Raw genomic sequence first — 25,800 nt, 5'->3', positions numbered from 1 at the left:
GTCTGGAGAAGAGGAGGCTCAGGGGAGACCTTATTGCACTCTACAACTTCCTGAAGGGAGGTTGTGGTGTAAAAGGAACTGGCCTCTTCTCCCAGGCAAATAGTAGGACCCGAGGAAACGGCCAGAAGTTATACCAGAGGAGATTTAGGTTGGACTTTAGGAGAAACTTTTTCTCTCAAAGGGTGGTCAGGCACTGGAATGGCTGCCCAGGGAGTCGCCGTCCCTGGCAGTGTTTAGGAGGCGCCTGGATGAGGAGCTATGAGATATGGTTTAGTAGCTTGTGGTACTAATAGGAATGGGAGGGTGGTTGGACTAGATGGTCTTGCAGGTCGTTTCCAACCTTGCGATTCTTTGATTCTGTGAATCCCGAAGTCCTTACAGCACAGGAGCTGGGAGACTGGAAAACAAGTATGACTGCTGCAGTTTTTACTCAGTTCTATCATCAGTCAGAGGTCAGGACCCTGCAGAGGACCTGTCTCTTCTATCAGAACAGCCCAGTTAACAGTAACTGAGTATTGAGCTGGTTGATAACTTCATCTTCTACTATGAAAGTTATCACCAGAGTCTATCTCATGGAGGACAAAGCATCAGGACAAAACCATGCAAGACACCTGTGTTTGGAGAGAAGGAATGGAGTTGCATATTTTTCTAGTCCAGCTTTTGGGTGTCAACAGCCAGGCAGAAAAGAAGGGGAGGGACATCATCTTTTAGGTCATTTCTTTATGTGATGAACATTTGTATGCAAAATGGATTGGGATCACTACTTCTGACAAGCCAAGAATTGATCAAATATCATATATTCTGGATTCTCTTCAGATCATACATCTTTTGCCCCTTACCAAATTTTTCTATGGAGAGGAACAAGCACAAGTGTCTTGGAATTTTTCGGAGGCTTCTTTTGGTGGAGAGTTTTAGGCTGAGGTACTAAATGAGTTTTTTGCCTTAGTCTTCACTAGCAGCCAGGATTCTCATATTTCTCGAGTCCCTGAAGCTCACATCTGTGGGCCTCTAGGTGGGAGCCTGGACAGTAAAGCCCTCCCCTTTCCCCCCCCTTCTCCACCTCCCCCAACTCTGCTGCAAGGGCTAAGCGAGTCTGAGGTCCTTGAGACTAAACATATACAAGTCTATGGGACCAGATGACACGCATCCCAGGTCCTAAAGGAGCTGGCTGATGTGGCTGCTGAGCAACTACTCATCATATTTGAAAAGTCCTGGCTGTCAGGCAAAGTCCCCAGGGACTGGAAAAAAGGAAACATCACTCCTATTTAAAAGAAAGGGAAGAAGGAGGACCTGGGGAATTGAAGGCCAGTAAGCCTCACCTCTGTACCTGAGAAGATCATGGAGCAGATGCTCTTAGAAGACATGCTATGGCACGACAGACGAGCAAGTGATCTGAAACAGCCAGCATGGCTTTACCAAGGTCATGCCTGATCAATCTGATTGCCTTCTGTGATGGAGTGACAGCATCAATGGACAGAGGGAAGGTGACTGATGTCCTCTACCCGGACTTCTGCAGGGCCTTTAACATGATCCCACATGGTATCCTGGGCTCCATCGGAAGAAAGGTAGGCATAAGGGACAGGGAAGTGATTGTCCCTCCCTACTATGTCATTGTGAGGCCCCATCTGGAGTAATGCATCCAGATGCGGGGACCCCAGTACAGGAAAGATGTGGAGCTGTTGGATAGGGCCCAGAGGAGGGCCACATGATCATCAGAGGTCTAGAGCACATCTCCTATGAAGACAGACTGAGGGAACTCGGCTTGTTCAGTCTGAAGAAGTCTGTAATGAAATCTCATTGCAGCCTACCAGTACTTAAAAGGGGATTATAAAAAGAAGGAGAATCAACTTTTTAGTTGGGTAGATAGTGATAGGACAAGGGGTAATGGTTTTAAGCTGAGGGAAGGTTTAGATTGGTTGTCAGGGGAAAGTTCTTTACAGAGATAGTGGTGATGTGCTGTAACAGACTGCCCAGAAAAGTTGTGTATGCTCGGTCCCCAGAGATGTTCAAGACCAAGTTGGATAGGGCCCTGGGCAACCAGATCTAGTGCCTGATCTGGTAGGCGGCAACCTTGCCTACAGCAACTGAGTTGGAACTGGATGATCTTTCCAACCCATGCCATTCTATGGTCTTGTACTGGGTATATCAATACTATAGAAAATGGAAACGTCAGGAAAGTGCAGGCAAACAGAAATTGTGCTAGAGTTTGATAACCCTATTCCACTGTGTTGGAATGTACAGGTGCCATTTTTATAGACTCCAGACACATTTCTGGAAGTTTGCAGATGCAGAATGTTTAAAAAAACTGGTAACACTACCAATAATATAACTGAATCTTTTACTGAAGATTGAAGGGGAACTGGCTCTGGCTCTGGGTTTCTTGGCCCCCACCAAATCTAGATTACTCTGGGTACCATAAGCAGAGACATAAAATGCTTCTGTCCGAAAGCCCAGCACTGTGCCAAGCTGTGTGCTGGATAGATGGTTGAATGAAGGTCCCATTAAACATACTTTGTTGTTTAGAACTTGCCTTAATGCCAGTTAGTTTTACTTTGAAGTGAGCCTTTGTGGATGTGCTAAGCACTTTGCTAAAGCAAGACTTTGTCACCTCCTAGCAGAGTTGTCTCATTTTTAAAATCCTGTAGTTCAAGTTCTTTTCCTGTAGATATATAAACTCATTGGTATCAGAATAATTGTCTCTTATAAGCAGGGTAGGACTCATTTAAACTCGCCTCCAGATTGTGCACTAGTAAGAAGACAAAGCAGCTATTGAATTAAGTAAGTGCTGAATTTCACAGGTTAAAAAGGTTGAGTACAAGTTTTCCCAACAGTATTATTTAATTAATTCAGTGTGTATGCCATGTTATTATTCTGTTTTATTTCTTGTTATTAATTCAGTGCTACCAGGCTAAAAGTAGAAGTCCAGCAGCCTCTCTGTGTAGTTGTTGCTACTGTAGGCAACATAGTAGGCAGCAGTGTATTGGTGTCTCATCTCTTGCCCTACTCACAACACATATGAACATATTCTGAAGAACACGAGAACCTGCTAACAGCACACCTCAAATTGTGTATGGCCTTCAGTAGCACTCAGATAACCCTTTGCTTTCTGAGCTGAAACGTGACCAGGCTGACATCATTCTGCAGATGGGCAGTGAGAGCCTGGGGCATGTTACAGGCCAAACAGCAAAACATCTCCCCTTATACACAGAGGCAGAAGAGGGTGGGGGCATGAGGGCTGGTGGGCTGACTGCAGCTGCTGCTCTTGGGACTGAGGTCCTCAGTGTTTCCTTTGTGCCACAGGCACATCACCCTCCAAACACTCCTATCAAGAGATGGGAGGATGTAAGGACATGTGAAAGCTAGAACATATTTTAACATTGTCTTGTTTGCATAGGGACTCAACTAGAGAGGTATGACTGTCTGCAGACAGCAATGCAGTCTTGCTCCCTTGACGGCAAGCTGGAGGTTGGTTTGCTTTGTAGCATGCAGAACTTTTTGTTTCTAAGCACTTGCATCAATGCTGGGTTGTTTGTTTGTTTGTTTGTTTTTTGCCTTATTGGCCAAAGGGAAAAAAAAAATGAACTGATTAAAAAAAAGTCAGTCAGTCTTAGGCTTGTAAACAACAGGCCTGAGATGACCACATTAGGAGTTCTGACATCAAAATACTGCTCCAATATTGAACTACTGTGACTGTTATTTTTAAAGCTGTTGTGCACAGCACGGCACACAGGAACAACTTGCCTTTGGCCAAGACATGCTTGACTTTGGTAGAATGTACCAGAGACCAAAGAAGACTGGCCTTCCCAAAGAAAGGAGCCTACATCAGCAAGCTTTTCATGGAAGATAAGAAATAAGTAATTGTTTGACCTCAATAAGCTATTACAGAGACTACAGTTCCCTTATTTAAGTAGGTAAGTTCCATCAGGAGCTGAACTCAAGTGCTGTGGTCCTATAAACAGTGCAAAGGAAGTTTGAGTGGATTGCTGGCATTGATCTGTTGTGACTATACATTTCATACGAGATTGATGTCCTAATCACCATCTATGTTGCTTGCATTTACACGATTGTAAACTGAGACTAAATGTGGTTGACCTTGTAGAAAAGCAGCAGTTCTGAACTAGTCCTAAGACTTTACATTTCAGTTTCTGATACTGATCACCTACAAATTTACTGCTGCTCTTACATGATACGTTGGATCATATAATGATTATCCATGTTATCTTGGATGTGGTTTTAGGTTTTGAGGATTTTTTTGAAAAAGCTAATTGCAAAATCATCCCTTTTTTCTTCCCTCTGCGCACAAAGTTACCACTCAGCTAAGCTGATTTAACCAACTCTCTTTTGTTTGCCAAAGGCAGTACTTGTTGTTGAGGAAACAACAAAAAACAAGGAAATTCTTGAGAATCCCTGAATTAGCACAAGGTATAATAGTGCACCCACATGTGTGATACATTTGTGCAGTAAGTATAGCTTTCACCTGTGTCTCTAAGGAGTCAATTAGTGCAGTAGATGTAGCGTGGCTCAAGATATCCCTGAATGGAAACCATGTTCACCTTTGCTTAATTTACAGAAGATACATAAACATGGTACCTTGCACTTTTGGAACTGCATTTTCATGGCAGTGAAGTGTCTAGTTTGGGAAGGACAATTAAGGCCTACAGTCAAAAGGTGATTTTAGTTTTAACCTGAAAAGGTTGTCAGCTAAGTCACAGCTAATTATAGGAAAGGTGCATGACTCCAACAGGCACTCCGGGAAACGTAACCAATTACTCACACTCTTCTCTAGACTGGAATAAAACCAAATCACAGCAACTCGTCTGGAAGAGAATTACTTCTCCAGAAAGTAAGCCAAGGTGAGGATCTGGAGTGATAACAAGCATGTAGTTCGACTGCTGCTTTTAAAAAGATAACCTGAATTTTTCAGAGGATATTTTAAAAATACTCAAAAAGCAATGCTCCTCATCCTCCTGTTCTTATGAGTTGCAGTTTCTTCGTGTTGGCATTAGCGAACATAAGCTTTCCTTAAGATCCCACATAAACTCTCTTCAAGTCCACTATAAGCAATGATTTCTACACAGGTTTGTGTTAGAAGATCACAATAAACAGCTGCTTAAAGCTCAATACTTCTGGTCTAGCACTACAGAATACCACTTCAACTATTTGCTTATGTTTATTGCAGTGCTAGGTGAGACATCCAGCTGGGGACCACAGCTGAGGAACTGACTCCAACAAGGCCAGTCATTTTCGTTATATACGAAAATAATAAATGTTATTACAGTATAGCAGAGGGAAACAAAGGATGCTTATGAATATCCAATTCATAAAACCAAAATCAGAGGGCCAGCTTACTTCTGGACTTCTAATCTGAAAAGCAAACAGAAGACTACAAAATGGCAGGCGTAGCTTTTCTCTTAGCTGTTTAGTAGTAACCTTTCAATAGTATGTGCAGCAGATTTGCCTTGCAAAAAAACATTCCTAAGCATAACAATAAGGTATTATATGTTATTTACTCATCCTTCAGTGTTGTGTTCATGTGTTTTTCCACATATTTATTACTGTTATAATTCCTTCATTACATTGATTATGGAAAAGTAAATGGGAAACATCACACTGACTGACTGCAGTTTGACTCATAAAATCTTCTCCTCAATTATTCTTTATTATCTCTACATAAAATGAAATACATATCTTACATTAATTTGAACATAATCATACAACAATACAGAAGCATTGCTTAAAGTTGTTTGAAAGCTTAGTTGTGTGTATGAGAAGAGATCCAACTACAACCTGTATTTCAAAAAAATCCTCAACTCTGTGGTTTAAACCAGTTAACCAGTAACAGTATCTATAAGGTGGCTGGGTCAGGCAGCAAGTATTTCACACACAACTGCTACTAAGCAATTCATTTTCTTTACTGGGATGTGCTGGGATGTGATGTTTTTTGTTCTTTTCTCTATTTTGTTTTTTTTTATTATTATTTTTTTATTTTATTTTTACAAAACACTTCCACTTTCATGTTTCAGTGGTTAATTGCACTTTGGATTAAAAAAATAAAATTTTCATCCTCCCACTGGCAGGTTTATATCAGCTTTGGCTGGAATATAATGGCATTCAGATGGAAGAACACGTTCAGAAAGCAAAGGTTGGAAAATTCAATCTTTATGGTCAAATTGAAACACAAGCATTTCTTGGGGTGTTGTATACTTGTTGGATTTTGATTGTTTGTAAACAGAGTAACCTTTACAGGTAGTTGTTAAACACTCTTTTTGAAACTTCACACAATTGCATGAGTAAAAATATTGCTCAAATTAACAAAGTTCTCCATCATGTAGTTGTCTAGTCCTGTTAGAATTAACCACTCTAAGGTCGAAGAGTGCCATTCCACTTAATGTATAGGTCTGTGCATGTAGATTTCTCTACCGAAACATTTTCCTGAGAGATGTTTTGCATAAGACCACATTAATTAAAAAATTTCACACATTGAAATGTATACACTAAACTCTAAAATTCTATCTTATATAAAACACAGTAATAAACTTTTGAAGTCAAAACTTGTCAACATATTAAACAGTTGCAGGCATAGCTTGAGTTCAGTGGTCTCAATTGCCTTCCACCAGTTGTTTTTGTAAACTAGAAGACATAAGAAAACAGTGTTAGTGCATTTTAGGAAACTCAGATTCCCCAAGAACACATTATTTCAATTTCTGAAGATGATAGTTTCCAAAACAACAACTCTAAATGCTAGAAGCAGCTCATACAGATTTCAAAACAGGGAAAAGCAAATTAGTTGTTTATGCAGGGCTATGTCTTGCTTCAACAAAGCCAATCTCATCCTAGGAAAATTCTGAAGAGATTTTTTTTGAAAGAAAAAGGATCTATCCCTGGCAGAAGTCAAGTACTGAAGGGCTTCAACATTTCTAAAAGGCCAACTAGCAAAAGAAGCTGCAACTTGGTTTAAAGCCCAGAAATCAAACAGCTGTTATTAAAGCAAAATTACCCATGCTTAAGAAGTCTCCATTGAGAATCCAAAATAAAGAAATACACTGCAGTTATTTGCTGTCTCAGAGACCAAATTTCATACTAAATTTAAGGTCACACAGTACTAAGGATTTGTAAAGCTATTTTGAAATGGCAAATTCCAAAAGCGAAGAGACATTTGTGCCCACTAGATCTATAATGAAGACATTTTAAAAGCGCTCAACTCAAGCTTAGGCAGCAGTGTTGCAGACCTGAGCTGAAGGGACCACTGGGCACAACCCTCACCTTTCCAGGTATTCTTTCACGTTGTCATAGCCATAGAACTTGGCCAAATGGATGAGCATCCCTGTGGCACAGCGACCATCACGCTTGCGGCAGTAACTGCAGTTACACACACCGCGACAAGGAGGACAGATCCAGTCCTGCAAGGAAGAATGGGGGTGTCATTAAAGGCCAGCTGTAGGTAGGGTTGTACCATCCTCTGCACTGCTCTAACAGACAGGAGTATGGCTTCCTTTTTGCCTAGTTATTCAGGGTAATCAACAAGTCAGGCAAACTTGTTACACTTTCCACATACTGCAGGATTAAAATAAGATCAATGCTACTTTGTTTGCTTCAATAGGTCTTAGTCTGCAAGCTCAAGCTCTCTGAATGATTTACTCATTATTAATTCAAAACAGAAAAAAGCACCTGTAATATTGCCTATCACTCTCAGGGTTTTGGATGTCTTTTGATGCATCTTTGAGAGACTGAGCATGATGATGTTAGATGGGACCAGAAGGGGCAGCAAGCTGGGTGGACCAGTTAGCAGAACTTTAAGCTAAATTCAATGGGGAAAGAGGACATACTTTTAAGTGGCAGAGAAGAGCCAGTAAACATTGTCATTACAGGAAGCAGCAGCAAAAAAAAAAAAACCTCAGATATGCCCCAGAGAAATGTGGGAGAGCTCCTCCAAGAAGGTAACATGGCCAACTGCCCAGTTGAAGTGCCTCTACAGCAATGCACACAGGGAATAAGGATGGAGGAGGAGATGGAAACCATGGTGCAATTATAAAATTACAAACTAATTGCTACCAGGGAAACATGGTGGGATTTATCACAAAACTGGAATACCATCATTGAAAGCTACATGTATTGTAGAAGGGATAGACACTGGAAGAGGGCTGAGGGATTTGCCCTCTATGTTAAGAAGTGGACAGTCTCTGAAGAGCTGCCTCTGAGAAACAGCCATGATCACACTGAGAGCTTTGGGCTAAAATTAGGGACCAGACCAAGAAAAGACATCTGGCTACAGTCTACCTACAGGACACTTGACCAAGGGGAGCTTGTGGAGAGGCCTTCCTGCTTCAGCTACAAGAATCACAGAATCATTAGCACTGAAAGAGACCTCTGGAGATCACATAGTCCAACCTCCCTGCTAAAGGTTTTCTAGAGCATGCTACATAGGAAAGTATCCGGGCGGCTGTTGAATATCTCCAGAGAAGTAGACTCTACTTGAGACTAGAGTCTACAACCTACTTGGGAAGCTTGTTCAGTGCTCTGTCATCCTCAAAGTAAGTAAGTTTTTTTTCCTTATGTTCATATGGAACATCCTGTGCTCCAGTTTGTTCTCATTATCTCTCATTGTCACTGGTTATCACTGAAAAGAGTCTAGCCTCATTCACTTGACTCCCACTCTTTATAAGCATTGATAAGACCCCCTTCTCAGTCTTCTCCAGGCTGAAGAGTCCTAGGTCTCTAAAGTCTTTCTTCATAAGGGAGATACTCTAGGCTCTTAATCATCTTAATGGCACTACACTGGACTCTCTCTAGAACTCTCCTGCTTTTCTTGAAATGAGGAGCTAAGAACTGGACACTCTACTCCATATGTGGCCTCACAAAGAGCAGAAAAGAAGGATCACCTCTTCTTAATGCACTGCAGGATACCATTGGCCTTCTTGGCCACAAACGCACACAGCTGGCTTGTGGACAACCTGTTGCCCACCAGGACACCTAGGTCCTTCTCTGCAGAGCTCCTTTTCAGAAGTTAAGCTAAGAACAAAAAGATTGATTCTGCCAGATACCTTTATGTGCCCATGAGTCCCATTTTCTGGCTGTCGTATATGCATACTCCTTGCTCAGCATATCAGGGGAGTCAAAAAAACGAACTCTAAGACATTTAGGTACCCCCTCCTCCTTTTTTGTCACACTTAAATTTTTACCATCTAGAACCTGCTTGCTTTGCAGGCCACATTACTAAAAGCATAAAAAGAAAGCACTTTTTGATCTTTTTCCATAAGGGGACAGATTTCTTTTCTCAAAAATTCTCATGCTTTCTCTCTCTGCTGTCTGGTAAGCAACTGGAGCTTGGAAACACTAGGACAGATAAGCTGTAACATAGGTCCAGTACTTCCCCCTTGCACTCCAACAAAAATCAGCATCAGTCCCAATGGTACTGCAGACCTTAGAGTAAAAGGCTTTAAACCACATTACTACAAGCATACATTCAGCACAGCTTAATACTAAACCATATTACTTATACTTTGTTCCCAAACCTGAAACAATACTTACTGGATCAAGCAGTGCTGATTTCACATCTTCCCCATATCTGTTTCGAAGACACGGTCCACAAAATTGCCCCCTTACACCTCCACAGCCCTTGTTGCGACAGATGGTCTTTGTATCAATTGTCTTTTGTCGACACTGGTGGCAAGTACTGCCCTAAAAAAGTTGAGAAGGAGGAAAAATAAGCATGTGTGAAAGGCACCTTAAATGCTTAATTGGTTAACAATCCTAATACATCCGCTGATAGAAAAGCACAGACTTCAAACCAAACTAAAATTCAGCAATGAACATCTTAGTAAGAACTATAAGCTTTGTCATTATTATAAATTACATAGTATCTCAGATGCTGGAGATTTTACAGAAACAGTGCCTGTCCTTAGCTTTAGAGTCTCAGACTCCATGCAGCTCATGCTACAATTCTTATTCCCCACCCCAATTTGGCAGTGAGCTTATTTATGGTTATTGCATACTTAGAAAATGACTATCTCTGCTAATACAGCAGCAAAGAATAAAACACACAGTAAGATGATCTGCCAGCTTTTGATGACTATTAATAATAGCTAAATCAGATAAAGGAAAGGAAGGGTTCCAGCAACCTAGCTGGAAACTAGCCAACCCTTACAGAAATGTAGTTTCTTGAAGGTATAAAGGACAGCAAGGATCAATGGCATTTAGCTGTACAACCACAACTGCAACAATTAAATAAGAATGAAAGATAATAGGTTTTCAACTCTTATCACTGAAGAGCCATAGCTGTAGCAACTTCCATTTCATTCTATGGCAAGGAAGCATCTATTTGCAGAGGCAAAAATTTTTCGGGCAGTATTAATCAGCGTGAGCAAGTCCACAGAAGACTGTCAACACTTTCAGGTCGTGCTTGTGCAACACAGTAGCAAGAGCTACGCTCTCCAGAACTTCAGGAAAGCACCTTTCAGCAAGCATCAGATACGCTGTTAGAAGACTGTTAATGGACACCGTACAGAAAATATTAGCCACTTACTAGAACTTTGTCATAGATTTTGTCTTTAACAGTGATTGCAATGTTGTCCAAGTCATCCTCAGTAATATCCTCCACTGGACGGTAAGATGAATACTTTGATGATCTCCTCCTTTTGCGCACGCCACAATTCCCCTGTTAAACAAACTAATCTCAACACCTTTTGTCTGGTGGCATGAAGACTGTCACCACACGTGATGACAAATTATGTCATTTATAATGCACATGTAACTCAGTGGGTATAACCTACAGGCTCATGGATCACTGAAAGAACCGGGAGTAGATCTGAGCAACTATCCAAACCCACTGGCCTGTTTTCTCTTCCCTACTCCCCAGTCACTTCTCTACTCCACTTATTATTTAGTCTGTTTAGTTATCCCTTCTTATGGTTACCTCGTTACTTCTGCTTCCACAAAGCCCATTTTTCTGCTGCTTTTCTTTGCATTCCCTGCACACCTCTACTAATTTCATACTACTTTCCTCACAAAATTAAATTATAGCCACTTGCCTTCCCCAAGCTTCGTTCATTCGGTTTCCTAGCATGTTCTCATATTGCTTTCACCACAGACAATCTAATATTCCACTAAAAATCTTAAGTTTTAGTTTAGTCCAGCCTTTCATTATTATCTTGCTAGTTACATGGAAAAGATTCCTCTACTCACTAAATGCTCTTTTTGTCTTTCATAGATTCTCTATAATCCTGAATCATGGATCATCATTATATCCATCAGGATATTTCAATCATGTATGTGTCTCACCTAATCCTGAGCCTCCCCCCCTACTCCATCTTTGTCTTTCATCCTAAGTCAGATCTGCTTTTTCCGGAACAGAGCAATTTTCATTCCATGTTTTTTAGTGGCCAAGTTCCTGCTATAATTGTTCATCTATGGACAGTGCTCTGGGAACTGGGAATCCAGTCCCCAGTATATACAGATACAAAGTAAGCCTTCTTCATAAAGACTATGTGGTAAATAAAGCCAAGACAAACGCAGATGGTTTGTTGGTGCAGATTCCCTTCACTTTCAGTTTAATTATGCAATTCCTAACCTCCCTCTGGTATTTCCAGAGAGGAGTTCTTGCTATTTTTTCCTGAGTCTGAAGATTCAGAAGATTTGCCTTACCACTCCACTGTCTTGCCACTCAAATGCCTTATACATTTGAGTTCTAACAACTTTCAGACAACAAACAAACACTAGAACCTAAGTAAACTGTCTTGCTTGGACAAGATAAGTCACAACTAGAGCCAGAAAATGGATGAAAGTTGAGGCAGGAATGCCTGAAGACAATTTCTATTGCTAATAACAAACCAAAGGTTCTCATTAACTTCCTCCAGGAAGTGATGTCTACCCTAAGCACTGGCCAACAATCTATATGAATGTTCCTCTCTACAGAAAATATCAAAGTCTAGCAAATACCACGCTCAGGCTCCTCTTCAAGAGGTTTTCTTGTTTATAGCTTTGCAAGTGTTCTGCAAATCTGACAGCCGACATGGTAAATTTTTCCAAGGCAAATTTCTCAGGTGGACGAGCATTTCTGGTTGGGTTCATGCGACGTGTTATCTGGCCTTCAGAAAACGTCCTCCTTGGTATTTTCTTCTGTTTCTAGAATCAGGAAAAAAAAAAATCTAGTGATTGTAATTTCTAGTATTTTTCAGTTTCATTTGTAGTGTTAAACACCAGAAAGATTTCAAAGTCTGTTGCACTAGCGCTTTTATGAATTCATTCTTCTTCCACTCCTTATCTGTTAAGCCACATTTATTATGTCGGTTAAGCCGACAATTTCTAGCAGATAGAAAATTTTCCCTACATGCTATACCTTTTTGCTCCTTTTAAAAGACCAGTTTTCACAGTCAGATTATATTTCAATTAACATCACAGAACTGTACCAAAACTCTATGGATGGCATATTAAGCTTAAAGCTAGTTCTCACTGCTCTTCGGCAGCTGAAGGTTCGGAAGCTCCCACAATACGAACAAACCCTTAATGAATAAACCAAAGTCCAGGCTTTCTTCCATATTTTTCATCTTAAAGGGTCACGGAAAGAGCATGAATAAATCTCCTCTTCTACATTCCAATGAATGGCAACAATCTCTTGGTATTATCAGACTTAATAATTATGGAATAACTGAATTCATGCAACAGGAGTCTTGCATGGGCCACCTACTGTAAAATTATCCATAAAAGTGTCACTCTACTACATCTGACAGCTTCAACAAGATGAAAGAAGTTATATCTGCTTGCCATCATATTTCCTTAGCAAGAAGTGAACAACACTTTACAAGAAGAGAGGTTGGAAGTCAAAAAACAAACAGAAAGGAAACTAGAACGTTCCTGATGCCTTTTCGACCCCTCAAATAAGGACAATAAATGAAAGTAACATGCTATAGAAATATAACCATTCCTTGAATACACAGAGACACATTTAGCCACAGCTAAATTCAAGATTTTTGCACAGACTTCGTAATTCTGATTCACTTTACCACTGTCACACAGCAGCATTTACATGCTGGTTTTCTGAAGACATGGCTCTTCAATTTTACTTTACATCTCTTCAGTTTGTAATGTGAAAAAACATTACAGACAGTAATCTACTTCTGGCTAAGAAAAGCTACAGTATCACTATCCTAGTTTCATGTTGAAGTGGTTGAATTTTATCAGCATTGGGAAGTGTGGATTTTAAGAGAAAAGTAAAAGAAAAATTAGCTGGGAAATGTAAAGGATCTAAACACAAAGGAAAGCAATTTTCCTAATTTGCACAAATGCAGGTATCTGTCTAGTATCTCAAAAGAATTTCCATGACAAAAATTATAAAGTAGCATCTAATCCTGGTCTCCACAGTTCTTCATACAATTATCTTATAAAACACCATTTCCTCACAAAAGCTCCAGTATTTGAACAATACCAAGAGCAAATCCAAAACAAAGTAACCAGAACCAAGGAAAACCCAAACAGAAGTTGGTGAAAGTGTTTTACCAACAAGCATATTAATCAAAAGTCTAGCATAAATATCCATCACCTCTAGCCAGTGCACAGTCTTACCGAAGGAGTTGAGGCAGGTGTCTTCACTGGGAATAAGTCAGGTATGGAATTCAGTTCTGCTAGTAACTGGGCAAGCTGAAAGAAATAGTAGTATCATACTGAAAAGTCACTACAAACTTGCATATTTTTGACACGCATCATCCAGTCTTTGTATGCACTCTGAGAAATACTTGAACGCATTAAATTTCAGTGCATGAAACATTTCAGTAGGCACTTAAATAAAGTGGGGCTCAAAAAAGGGGCTCATTCATGTACGAGTGAAAAAAAAATCCAGAGTTTTGCAACTTCACAGCTTCCATTAATTCTTACTGGAATACAGCAGCTAATATTACATTCAATCTTGTCAAAACAGCACTGAAAAAGAGTGTCCTCAAAACTAATGAAGTTTACAGTGGTAAAATTGGAATTAAAAGGAAGGGTGGAAGCAGACCCAAGATTTGTACAAAGAGTGCCTGGAGGCTACAACGCATCCTGGAACAATGCAAAACTGGAGGATTCACAAAAGACCCAAAATCAACACACTACAGTGCTAGATTTGCACACCACCATGAAAATTAAGAGATCTAGTGGAATTTTAGGGGGAAAAGCAATTGGCAATTATTAGTCTCACTTCTCCCTTATCTACATACACACTTTCAGTAGTAGCAGTAAAGTATAATTAAACACCACATTCCACATAATTGAAAAGTTATATTTATAATCCTTAGCAGTTTTGGGCAGGCTTTCCAACCAGTGAGTACAGAAGACCCCTCAGATAGAACAGGTAAGTAGAAACTCTATTGAATAAACAACAAGAATGACCTGAAGGAACCCGATGGTTTGCTGACAGGTTCCAAACATAAGCCTGTAACATGGATACCTGTAACAGTGTTCACAGTACTGTTACAGTGCCCTTTAGTCTTACCATGGCTTTATTTTCTTTAATATTCATAGCTCTTTTAAGCAGAGCACTGGAATTTTCTTCTTGTGTTTCTTTCATGTCTTCTTCAGATTCTGAAGCAGAGCCCTCTAGTTTATCCCATCGCTTGCAATTTCTTTCTTTTGAAAGAGCAGTGGAGGGTTTACTGTCCTTTAATGGTAGGTTAGGAAAAGCTTGTTCAGGCACTTTTTTCTCAGAAGACTTCCTGGTTGGAAACTGAAAGGCAACACGAAGACCAAAGCTTCTTCTTTTGGGAGATACTTTCTTCTTTGCCTCTTCCTCCTCTTCTCCTTCAGTACCCAATAAATTACCACGTTCTTCATCACTCAAGTCTGACACCATCGCCTACGGGCAGGAAGAACCATGTTATATTTGCTGCTATGACACAAAATGTTATTTTTAATCACTAATTCTAGGCAGCAGTTTCACCATCCAAGTGCTACAGAAATTCACCCAAATCAACAGGTTTTACAAAGCTAGCAGCATTCAACTTCCCCCAACACAAAGTCTGCACATTAATGCACAGATACTACAAACAAGGCTATCAGGAACAGTATTGCCTAGCAGTCAGCATACAAGGAGGGGGAGTTCTCATTTCTAATATGAGATACTGCACTCAATGAAGGTGGGGCTTTTTCCCCTTTTTCAATATAATACATATATTACAATATTCTTCAGTCTGTATAATGAACATCACGGTGCATCACTAACACTGACTGTAAGAAATTTACACAGAGAAAAAAAGGGAAAAAAACATCAACATATACATACTGCCTTTACTGGAACTACTTTCCTCTTCACATCCTCCCCACTAGAAGCAAAGCCTTCAAATGCATCAGTTTCAGAATCAGTGTCTTCAGTGAAAATCTTCTTCAGCTCTTCAGTAAGGTATCTGGACTGGTATCGAATGCCCTGTAAAAATACCAGACAGGTATAAGAAACCGTCATACACAAAATAGTGACTAGTTAGAATGAACATGTTCAAAGGCTTAATCAAGTACCAACTAGATGATATATACCGTGAAGACACATTGCAAGCAAAGCTTGACAAAAGAAGAAAATAAGTAGAAAACATTCAGAGTTTCAGCTCCGAGATATTTTAACTTATTGAGTTGGGTTTTTTGGTCATTTTGAGCACAAGACTAACTGAGCTTGGTCTCATGGCAGAAACTTGATTAGTTTGTCCTCTACTACTACACAGTAAAAATAAACTACCAGTTTTCTTGTTTATAAATTACGAGTTTGTTGTGTTTGTCTCTTCTGGGAGCAAAAAAAAAAACAAAAAAAAACAAAAAAAAACACCAAGAGGCCTTAAATGGCTTTGTATTGAAAATATTAAAGAAAAAGAAAAGAAAACTGAGCCACAAGCACAGGAAGAAAGAGTTCTCCTTTTTCACTTCACAGTAGAAACAGAACTCTTTTCTGGGTTTGCCACAGAAGTGCTAAAGGCTCCCGAAGATGGAGTCTGTTCCTTCTTACACTGTTACACCATTACTGAAGCAACAGATATCTACAAAAAAAAAAAAAAAAAAAAAAGCACTCAGTAGTCTAACTAAAATCCCTCCGCCTTGCAACTGCTCAGCTTCCCTTTAGCAGTGCAGTTCACTTCTACTGTTCAAATGAGTTCTAGACTGACCCCAGATTCTAGCCACAGACTAGGAAATGAAATGCCAGTCCATGAAAGAATAAAATCTCATTAGAATGCTTCCCAGTACATGTATATTCACATACCAAATACAGGACAAATCTAGTGCTTATTTTGACATCTTTAAACACAGTGAATTTACTAAATCAGAATTGTATTTCCATACTTCTAATCAGAATCAGCAGACCATTTGTCAATTCATCTCTGAGAGTCCACCGAAATACCTGTTCATAGCAGGAACATGCATGTTCACACCACACCTGCTTTTTGAGAGCCTACAACATTCATTTAAGTTTCTTTCCCCAGTTTTCCTCTGCTGTGACTTCCTCCCACCTAGGATACAAAAATGACCTTTCATATGATGCAATGGCTGAATATCTTTATTGTTCTCTTCAATTCCCTCCTATTCCTGACTTTAATTACACGCTTCTTTACATTAAGATAACATCCGGTGAAAAACATACAGTACATTCAGCGAAAATACTTACAGAGGAGTAAGAGGGGGGAGCTACAACATACGCTGTTTCTTTACATTTAAACATCTCCCTCGAGTTATTATGGATAATTAGAATGAGTTTTCTGTGAGCAAAACTGCTTAACTCTTTTGTTGATAGCTGCAGTGCAGCTGTTTGAGAGAGGAACAAACACAGTAGGGAAGTTAAAGTGAAATTGCATTTCTCAGAGGCAAACAGAAGTTTGTATGTATTCTGTGTTTCCTTGAAATTCCACAACGAAGGATAGAGAGTGGATGGGGGGGAGAATCTTAATTAGTTTGTTAGCCAAAGTGGCTGAAAATAATGCACCTAAAGCTATGCCATGTGAATAATGGTATGCACACAGTGAAATAAGCATCAGGGATACCTATTGCAGAAACTTGAAACTCATCAGAAGCGCAGAGATTACGGGAGATGGAGTGCAGAAATCTCAGAGGAAAGACAGAGACATTGGTCAACATTTATGAATGCAATTGTTCATTGACAACCAAGGGATTGCCTCATGGAGGAAGATCCCACTCCACATCTGCAAGGCAGCTGCCTCACCTCCTCCCAGCCACCACTGCATTTTTTCTGAACTCACCATTTTTGCTCTTCACACCAAATTCTTGAATTTTTTATTTTTACTCAAGGAACCTAAAGGGAAGCCTTCTGCCTCTCTGGGGCATGGGTAAGAAATGTTACTAGAAAACTCATTAACCTACTACAGACCTCTGATTATTACCCATTAATGAGCTTTCATCTCTGAAGAATCATCACGCAGGCAATGTTCTCCTTTATCCTCCCAGCAGCAGAGAACACTACTGAGAGGCTCAGGCAACCCCAACTGATCAACATATGGCTAGAAGACTGGCATCACTGGCCAAATTTTGAGCTTTGTTTGGAGTTACGAACACAACATCAGGCCTGCTTGATGCCTGATGGGATGCACCTTTCTTAGAAGAGAAAAAGGATTTTTCTGCAGGGCTTTAAACAAGACTGAAGAGGGAAAGGGATAAAAATCAGTCTCAACAGTGATAAACTACAGAATGGCACACCAAAATTTGAGGGACTAAGAGCTAGTGAGATCCTTCACTCTTCTCCACAAGATGCTAGGTATAATGAAGCACTTTTGAATGATTGTACACCAACGCAGGCAGCATGAGGAAGAAGCAAGAGGAGCTTTACAATAAGGATGGTGAGGCACTGGATCAGGTTGCTGAGACAGGTGGTGGATGCCCCATCCCTGAAGATGTTCAAGGTCAGCCTGCACAGCGCTCTGAGTAACTTGATCTAGCTGTAGGTGTTCCTGTTCACTGCAGGGGAGTTGGACTAGATGATCTTTAAAGGTCTCTTCCAACTCAAATAATTCCAGAAGGCTTGACTCAGTCCCAGAGCTATAACATCACTGGCAGAGTGAAACCTGGGATGCAGAGTTCTGTGATTGGTATGTCATGATGGACAACTCTAGGCTAGACAGGAAAGCCAGTAGAGGTGGGGTGGCACTTAAAGAAAGGGCTGAGCTCACAGCTGAAAATGATGCAATTGAGAGCCTGGATAAGGATTAAGGGATAAGCAAATGAAGTGTATGTCCTTGTAGGAGTCTGCTTTAGGACACCCAGCCAGGATGACAACATCAATAACTTGTTCTATAAGTAACTAACAGATACCTCTAAATCAGCCACTCTTGTCCTTATGGGTGAGTTTAACTTGACAGACATTAACTGGAAATATCTCACAGCTTATAAAAACAGGTTCAGGAGTCTCCTAAAACACTTCAAAGATAATTTCCTGGTAGAGGTACAAAGGGAGCTGACCAAAACTTCAACCCTGGCTATGGGGAGAGCAGCTTCAGGCTGCTCACAGAACTAGCTAACAAGGTTCCCAGGGAACTGCAATGAGGTTCAACAGTGCTGACCTCTTTAACATCACCTCTTAAAAGCACAGGAACAGACAATTCCAAAATGTCAGAAGTCATGCAGAACTCAGTTTTAGGGCCAATTCTCTTTATTATTTCCATCAATGACTATGACACAAGACTTGAAGGTATACTAAGTTTGTGGATGACAATAAACAGAGGAGCTGTTGACTCCCTTAAGGAAGGGTAGAAAGGCATTGCAGAGAGATCCTGACAAATTAAAGGGCTGAGCAATCAGAAACCATATGAAATTTAACAAGAGAAAGCACTGAATTCTGCACCTGGAATGGGACATCCCCAGCTACTCGTACAAGATGGGTGACAACAGACTGGGGAGCAGCCCCACGGAAAGGGATCGGGGGATTCTGGTGAGAGCCTGCAGTGCCAGCTGTAAATTCTGAACACATCTCACTTGGAGCAGGGAATACTGTGGGATTCCTAGAAGCACACGGTAACAGTACTTAGCACTTACACAACGCTTTCTATCATAGGATTTTAAAATCCTTTGCAGCAGAGATCATTATCGTAACCTCGTTCTCATACACTGAGAAACCAAGGCAGAATGAAGTAAAGTGCCTGCAGTCACCAAGCAGGCAGAGAAGCACAGGATCCCACACAAGAACCTACCACCACTTCTTCATTAATCATTCTGCACCCCCAGCATGAAGCCACAAATGTAACAGCAAGCCACCACCTGGCTGTTTCAAGCCAACAGAACACCCACTGAGCAACAAGATCACAAAGCGACTCAGAGCTCAGCATATTTCACTTCTTAAGATACCACATATCACCGTAGTGTAGACTACAGCTCTACTTCCAAACAGCTTCCACATTTCGTACAAATCTCTCCTGACAGTATTTGCTCAGAAATAGTACACACAGTACATACATCAGCAAGACTCACTCTGTTTGTTCCCTTTGCTGAAGACAAGGAAGATGACTAGTGCTAGCAATGTTTAACATGACAGGCTTCAAAACAAAACAGACTGTACTTCAGTAAAAACTCTCTTGCAGAACATCAGGCCACATCTATCAAGTATTTAAGCTTCTAAAAGATTGAAAACTGAATCTTCTGGCAGCCAAGACAGCAGATCAGTCTTTCCTTGCGAACAGAGCAGGTACTTCCAGACACCAAATAAGAGAAAGCAAAACATCAAATAATCAGGATTATCCAAGCTATAACTAAGACAGAAGAGAACTAGCAAATCTCAGAGACAGCCTCTCTGGGCCAGTACCACTACAACAGTAATTTCAGTGCAGAAACAGTAACAGAGGGATATTAATGTCTGGAACGCGTACTTTGAAATCTGCAAGGATACTCACAAAACCAATCTATTCCCATGTATTTCCACTTGTCCTATTTATCCAGAGCAATGATCCTGGGATGGTCATATTCTTTCCTATTTCTCTCCTATTACACTTGCCTATTCTGTTTGGGCTCTCCTTCTAGTGAAACCCATTTTCTTTCTAATACTATGAAGCACTTTTTAAAAGCTACCATCAAAACTTGGAAAGGATAGGTGGTTTATCTAAATTTGTTTTTTTCTTTAATATGACAAACTCAGATTCCTGGTTTTGCTGGGAGTTACAGCTCATGCAGCCAGGATACAGGCTCAGATTACAACTGCACCAGGAGAGCACATCTGGGCCACAGCAATCCATTCCTACTCTAGATTCAGAGAGATCGTGGATGCCCCATCCCTGGAGGCATTCAAGTCCAGGCTGGATGTGGCTCTGGCCGCCTGGTCTGGTGGTTGGTACCCTGCACATAGCAGGGGGGTTGAAACTAGATGAGCATTGTGGTCCTTTTCAGCCTAGTTCAAACCAGGCCATTCTACGATTCTATGATTCAGGAGGGGAAAAAAAAAAAAAAAAAAAAAGGCATCAAAACTACCATAGCTGTCTTCAGACAACAACCTCTGCCTGGAAGCATCATTTTGGAACCCCAGAAAATCTTCAGTGTCACTGAGGGCATTTAAACTACCAGTTACTCCTTTGGATATCTGTTTCCAATTCAAAACAAGACAGAAGATATGAATCAGACATGCCAATTTAATAGAAAAACTCAAACTGGCAGCAGCAGCATAACTTTTACATTCCTATTCAAGTGCAAACATACATTACAAAATAAACCACGCGTAGCAAAACTGCATCTCATTTAACTAAACTCCAGAAAATTTGGTGCAGGCTGTTTAAATACAGACTTCAGATTTTGGAGGGAAGGGGATGTAATACGGAGACTGTTAAACTCCACAGTAGTGCTTCTCAGACACAAACATACACACACGCCCACATCTTGCAAGTGCTGAGGTGCGGCCTTTACTTGCAGTGAAACCTATTGCTACTCCTGAGCTTTTGTTGCCCTGTGATAAGAGAACCGAGGATCATGCATTCAGATGCAATGAAACGCTGAAGAAGTACAGAAAAACCTTACCATTTTACCTGGTAACAGCGCCATTACACATTTTAGCCATCACTTAGATAACTCCAAAATAAAACCAATGCAACTCCTGTTCCTCCTTCATTATTTATCTGGAGTTTTTTCTGAGATACTTGGTAAGAAAGGGAAAATGTGGATTAATCAAGAATGCTTGTTTGCTAGAAGCTCCAGACTTAGCCACCAAGAAGCACTGCCAAAGGCACTTCCCGAGGTGACAAAAGTCACTACGTAAGAGTTCAACTTTGGCCCAAGCACCAAAAGAAGCTTGTATCACCAGAGCTGAACATTTCCTACCATCATGTACTTCATCAACCATTTCAGGTAAGCCTCTTCATCACAGGTTACTAAGGAAGCCTTCAGCCAGCTCTCACCTAGGCCATGTTAGGATTTGTGAGTGGAAGGACAGAGTGAGAAGGCACAGCCTTAAAAAACAAGGCAGAACGCATTTTGCACTCACTAACCTCCTACTCCTTCCTCCACTGAGTTTCAGAATGCAGTTTTCACACACACCACTACCAGTCTGCCATGCACAGAAGTGCTTGAGGAGGCAAGTCCAAATTGCTAACCAACACCCAGACATTCATTTCCGACATCCCCAGAGCAAGGTCTGCATCTTATGCACATTATTTTTCATTACAACAAGCCTTTTTGTTGTTTGCAGTGCTCGACAGCCATTGCTCTGGGTAGATCTCAGAACACAAGTGAGATAAGCAGCCAGCTAGCAAGGAGTTCCTTACCCATGATCTTGTACACTTGACAATAGCTATGCTCTCTGAAATAAACACAGTTATGGGCATATGTGGGCTTAAATTCACTCTTCCTCTGCTTTTCTATAATCAATGTAGACTTCAAAATGGATTTACTATTGTTTGAGCAAGAGCAGAATTCCTCTCTAAACAAGTGACCCTTGCAGGCACAAAACAGCACAACACAGTGCGCTGCCACAGAAGTCATACTGTCTGTATTTGAACTCTCTTGGTTATTTTCTCACCCCCATCTCTTAAAGCAAGCTGCCAGAATTTAGTTCCACTGCTACGACAGAATTCAGACAATACAGCACAACCTTAAAAATGAAGCACTGTGTATTTTAATGGCAAAACACACAAGGAGCTGTGAGCTTCTTGTTATAAATTGCTTCCAGGAGCCACAACGTTCCTGTGCTAATGTACAACTGAGTTAGCCACTGCTGCAATTGCTGTGTGCTTAATTCCTTCTTTGTCTATTACTTCTGCATCTTCACCAGAGAAGCCGTTATGGAAGTACAATTACCAATTTTAAACAAAGGAAAAAAAATCTTCTATTGAAAAAGTTTGTGTGTTCTCAAATACCAAGGTACTGATTTAAGTAGCCTACTGCAGAACTTCAACAGTTTTTTGGTGTGTTGCTCTCTGCAGTCTGTCAATGAAGAATCCCATTAAGTCATCAGTGAGCCCCCGTTTTTACATAATGGCTTAGATTAATGGCAGAATACCAAGTACACCTAAAATAAACTTAATCCAGGAGTTTAAAAACTTACCGAATTAAGGCTTGCATCCACCCCTACAGAACCATATCTCTACGCAAAGTCGGTAACTCCATCAGCACAAATCTGATATCAAACAGCTCCTATAAGTAATTGGGATGTGAATTAAAGAGTATTTCTGCTCCTTAACATGGGTGCAGGTGTAATTTCTAATTCACTGTGAAAAAGCAGTGCCTCCAAACAGGCCTTTTTTAACCTTAAAGTCCAGACCGCAGGTTTGCTCACCCACAGCAGACCAAAGCTAGGCAGAGACTCATCTACACACACCTCTGCACCTTTCTTTAGATGAAACTACACCTCTCAAGTCAACGTTATGGCCAACATAAGCAAACAGATATCAAAGATGAACTAGCTCTGGAAACCTCTGCCACAGTGAGTTCTCCATTTCTTGTCCTCGAAGCCACTTGCTTAGTGTTGCTAGTTATTATTAACTTTCAACTAAAGCACATTCAGAAACCGATTCGTAATCAGCATCCGAGCCTATCATTTCAACTTTGCCAACAAAGTGTCATGTATGAAGAAAGAAAATACACACATGCCTAAACAAAGATGTTAAAATAGTACTCTAAGCAATTGATGGATGCAGGCTCTTCAAGACAGATTTTTTTTTTGCTACTAAACCTCAAAAAAAAAAAAAGAAAAAAGACAGGAAGACTCAGAGGTGAACAATTCAAGCTCACTCAGAGAAAATATTTCAACATGAAAAAGCCCACAGAGCAAATGTGCAAAAGCCCACAGAGCAAATGGAAGTCTGCTATAATGTTGCAGATTTTAGAAATACTGTCTTTTACAGATAACAGTTACATAAAGTACTAAAATTCAAGTGAAATCTGAAGAAAATACACAGAAAAAGTATCATCCTTGATAAGAAATGTTATGTCTATTCAGCCCAGTTATTTTAGCACTTAAAATACCATTACTCCTTTCAAGCACCCACAAAGCACTTCTCAAAAGCAGAATACTACCCACTACCAACAGCATGCAATCCAACTATTTTCAGAATTACCACACGTGAGTATGTTTTTACTCAGCAGGAGATGAAAGTTCAAGCTATTCCCATCCCTCACATTCCCCTTCTTTAGATCTGCAGAAAGATCACAGGTGCACACAGAATACTGTCAAATCAGGCAGCTTGCCATGGGAGGTACTACTGGGAACTGAGAGCACGTAGTTCATTTGTGACAGAGCTGTCACCAGAGGCAAAGCACAAGGAAGGAAAGCAAGGCTGAGAGGGATGTCAGATCTGCTGCTGGCACTCCCCACACAACTGATGGAAAGAAAGGCACCTGAGGTCTCCTACAGTCCCAAGGTTTCTCTAACTGCTGTCCCCACAAATTCCTCCTGTGTTAGGCAAAAACAAGAAGAAAAGCCTGAGGCAAGATGTTTTACTTTCCACATCAACAGCAAGAATTCTGATGTCTCCATTTGAAAGTCAACCATACTGATTCCAAAAGCAGATGCAACTTCTCATTCTGCAAGGCAACCAGCCAGGTTTTCCCAGTCAGGTCAAAAGGAGAACACACCTGCATGCACACTTCGACTTCTGGTGGATACCTGTATGCCACTGTCTGCCCTGTAACAGGTTTAAATATTAGTTTTGATCCCACACTTACACATTCTTCTGTAACAACAAAGGATCAGGAGAACATCATGGATGAGAGAGCAGGGAGCGATCTTTGCTTCTACTAGGCAAAAACAAAACAAAACAACAACAAAAATCCAACCAATTAATTAGGTTATTTTCCTGTTTGAAGCAGGTGGCTAAATTCAGTAACGCTCAGCTTTGTTTACTCATTTTAGTCAAACTGAAGTAATCCCAGTTTAATATCAAATGAATGTTAACAGAGTCTAAACATGTGCAAACTCGCACCTCCATTTCCTGCTGGAAAACCTCAATTTGCTCCGAGCTGAGCACAGACCTAAAAATGCCACCCAAGGGCTGAGGTGCTGCATCCCCAAATAACAACTGAAAAGAGAAGCGCTTCAAATCTGGCATTTACCACCATCATCACAGGAATGGAGGCCTCCAGCCAGAATGCTGTTGGGTGCCAAACCAAACCCCAAAGCTATTTACAAAAGCCTGATCTTCTTACTGGAACCATAATGGCAAACAGCATTGTACAGGTGCTTCATTTTAAACATCATGCAAAAGCAATGGAAGGTCTAGTCCTGTATGCAGGAGAATCACACAGTCAAAAGGACTGTGAACACCATCTGATCAGTCTGACGTAAGTGAAAACAATCCTTGCCCCAGTGAGGTTTCAGAAGATGAGGGAGGGACCAGATGATCTCTGCTTCTTCAGAGAACCAGGGTTCTCAGCATGCTCCTCATGTCCAAGGCCCTGTGGGTGCTCCATCCATCAGCACTCCTGTAACCAGCTCCAGGAACCAAAGCTGCTGTGCCAAAACTTTTCCAATCAGCCTCTGGGACCGGGAACAGATCCAACAGTGCATCACAACTCAACACAACACACTGACTGACTGACTTGGCAACTGCTTACAACAGGGGCATGCATTTACTCACATTTGGTACTTACTGTACTAACTCAGCAGCCTGCATAGGCCACATCACCTCAGAGACAGGGAAACCTTGACTGCTACCTCTTGGCTCCGACAAACCCACAAGTCAGTATGCCACAAGAAGCGGGAACCATGGAAAGCCACAGGCCTTGCTGTGTCAGAAACGAGCTCCCACGAGGATCACAAGCACGCAGACAGACTTTGCAGCACCACGCGAGCAGCCCGAGGCCCTCTACACACTGGCAGACCTGAGGCCCCGAGCTGCAGAGCAGCCTCACGCACGCAGCTGGCAGGGACCAGAGCTCGCTTCGGGGCATCGATCACACCTGCGACCGTTCCACCGCCTCCAACACCCACTGCGTTCACGTGGTTCAGCCGTGTGTCTGTAGCATCACGGCAGGGACTCGCTTCCAGACTAAAAAGGGCAGAATTAGACAGACAGCCGCTCCTTAAGGCTCTGCCCCTCGTTACACAAAGGGGACGCCACAAAGCAGCCCAAAGCCACGCCGCCGCCTCCGCGCCCAACGCGGCGCGGTTCAACCGCGACACCGGGCCGCCCTGTAGGAGGAGCCGGGGCAGGGCGCGGGGGGCGCCGCGCCACGTGGAGGGGCCGCGCTTCACGGACTGTTTTGGCGCAGCACGGCAGGCGCCCCCCAGCCCCGCGGACAAAGGCCGCTGCCGAGGCGGGAAGCACCTCGCCGCCCACCCGCTCGCCCGTCTCGGCCTGCGAGGGCTCTCACCTTGCCGCGAGTCGCCGCCGCCCGCGTTACCGGGCCAGCCGCCGTTGCCCGCGTTACCGGGCCAGC

General features: G+C 41.5%; 1 protein-coding gene across 1 annotated transcript; it reads right to left on the bottom strand.

The window, feature by feature from the left end:
• Positions 1-5,640: 5,640 nt before the first annotated feature.
• On the bottom strand, positions 5,641-25,787 carry CDCA7L (cell division cycle associated 7 like). The gene is made up of 9 exons (XM_042816971.1): positions 25,735-25,787; positions 15,248-15,388; positions 14,462-14,821; positions 13,558-13,632; positions 11,935-12,120; positions 10,523-10,654; positions 9,529-9,678; positions 7,264-7,400; positions 5,641-6,630 (listed from the first exon to the last, which is right to left on the bottom strand). Exons 3-9 carry the CDS (start codon positions 14,816-14,818, stop codon positions 6,600-6,602), a joined length of 1,068 nt encoding a protein of 355 aa, XP_042672905.1. The 5' UTR covers positions 14,819-14,821; positions 15,248-15,388; positions 25,735-25,787; the 3' UTR covers positions 5,641-6,599.
• Between the last annotated feature and the right edge of the window lie 13 nt (positions 25,788-25,800).

The sequence above is a fragment of the Centrocercus urophasianus genome, unplaced genomic scaffold, assembly GCF_019232065.1.
Source record: "Centrocercus urophasianus isolate 14NV4802_14NV808 unplaced genomic scaffold, USGS_Curo_1.0 seq_16, whole genome shotgun sequence".
Taxonomy (NCBI): Eukaryota; Metazoa; Chordata; class Aves; order Galliformes; family Phasianidae; genus Centrocercus; species Centrocercus urophasianus.
This window is presented reverse-complemented; position numbering and strand designations above follow the sequence as displayed.

Coding starts and splice junctions, on each gene's coding strand:
- CDCA7L (XM_042816971.1), bottom strand. CDS start 14,818: ATGGTGTCAGACTTGAGTGATGAAGAACGTGGTAATTTATTGGGTACT. Junction 9,679..10,522: donor AAATCTATGACAAAGTTCTA/GTAAGTGGCTAA, acceptor CAACTTTTTTAG/GGCAGTACTTGCCACCAGTG. Junction 7,401..9,528: donor AATCAGCACTGCTTGATCCA/GTAAGTATTGTT, acceptor TCTTCCTTGCAG/GACTGGATCTGTCCTCCTTG.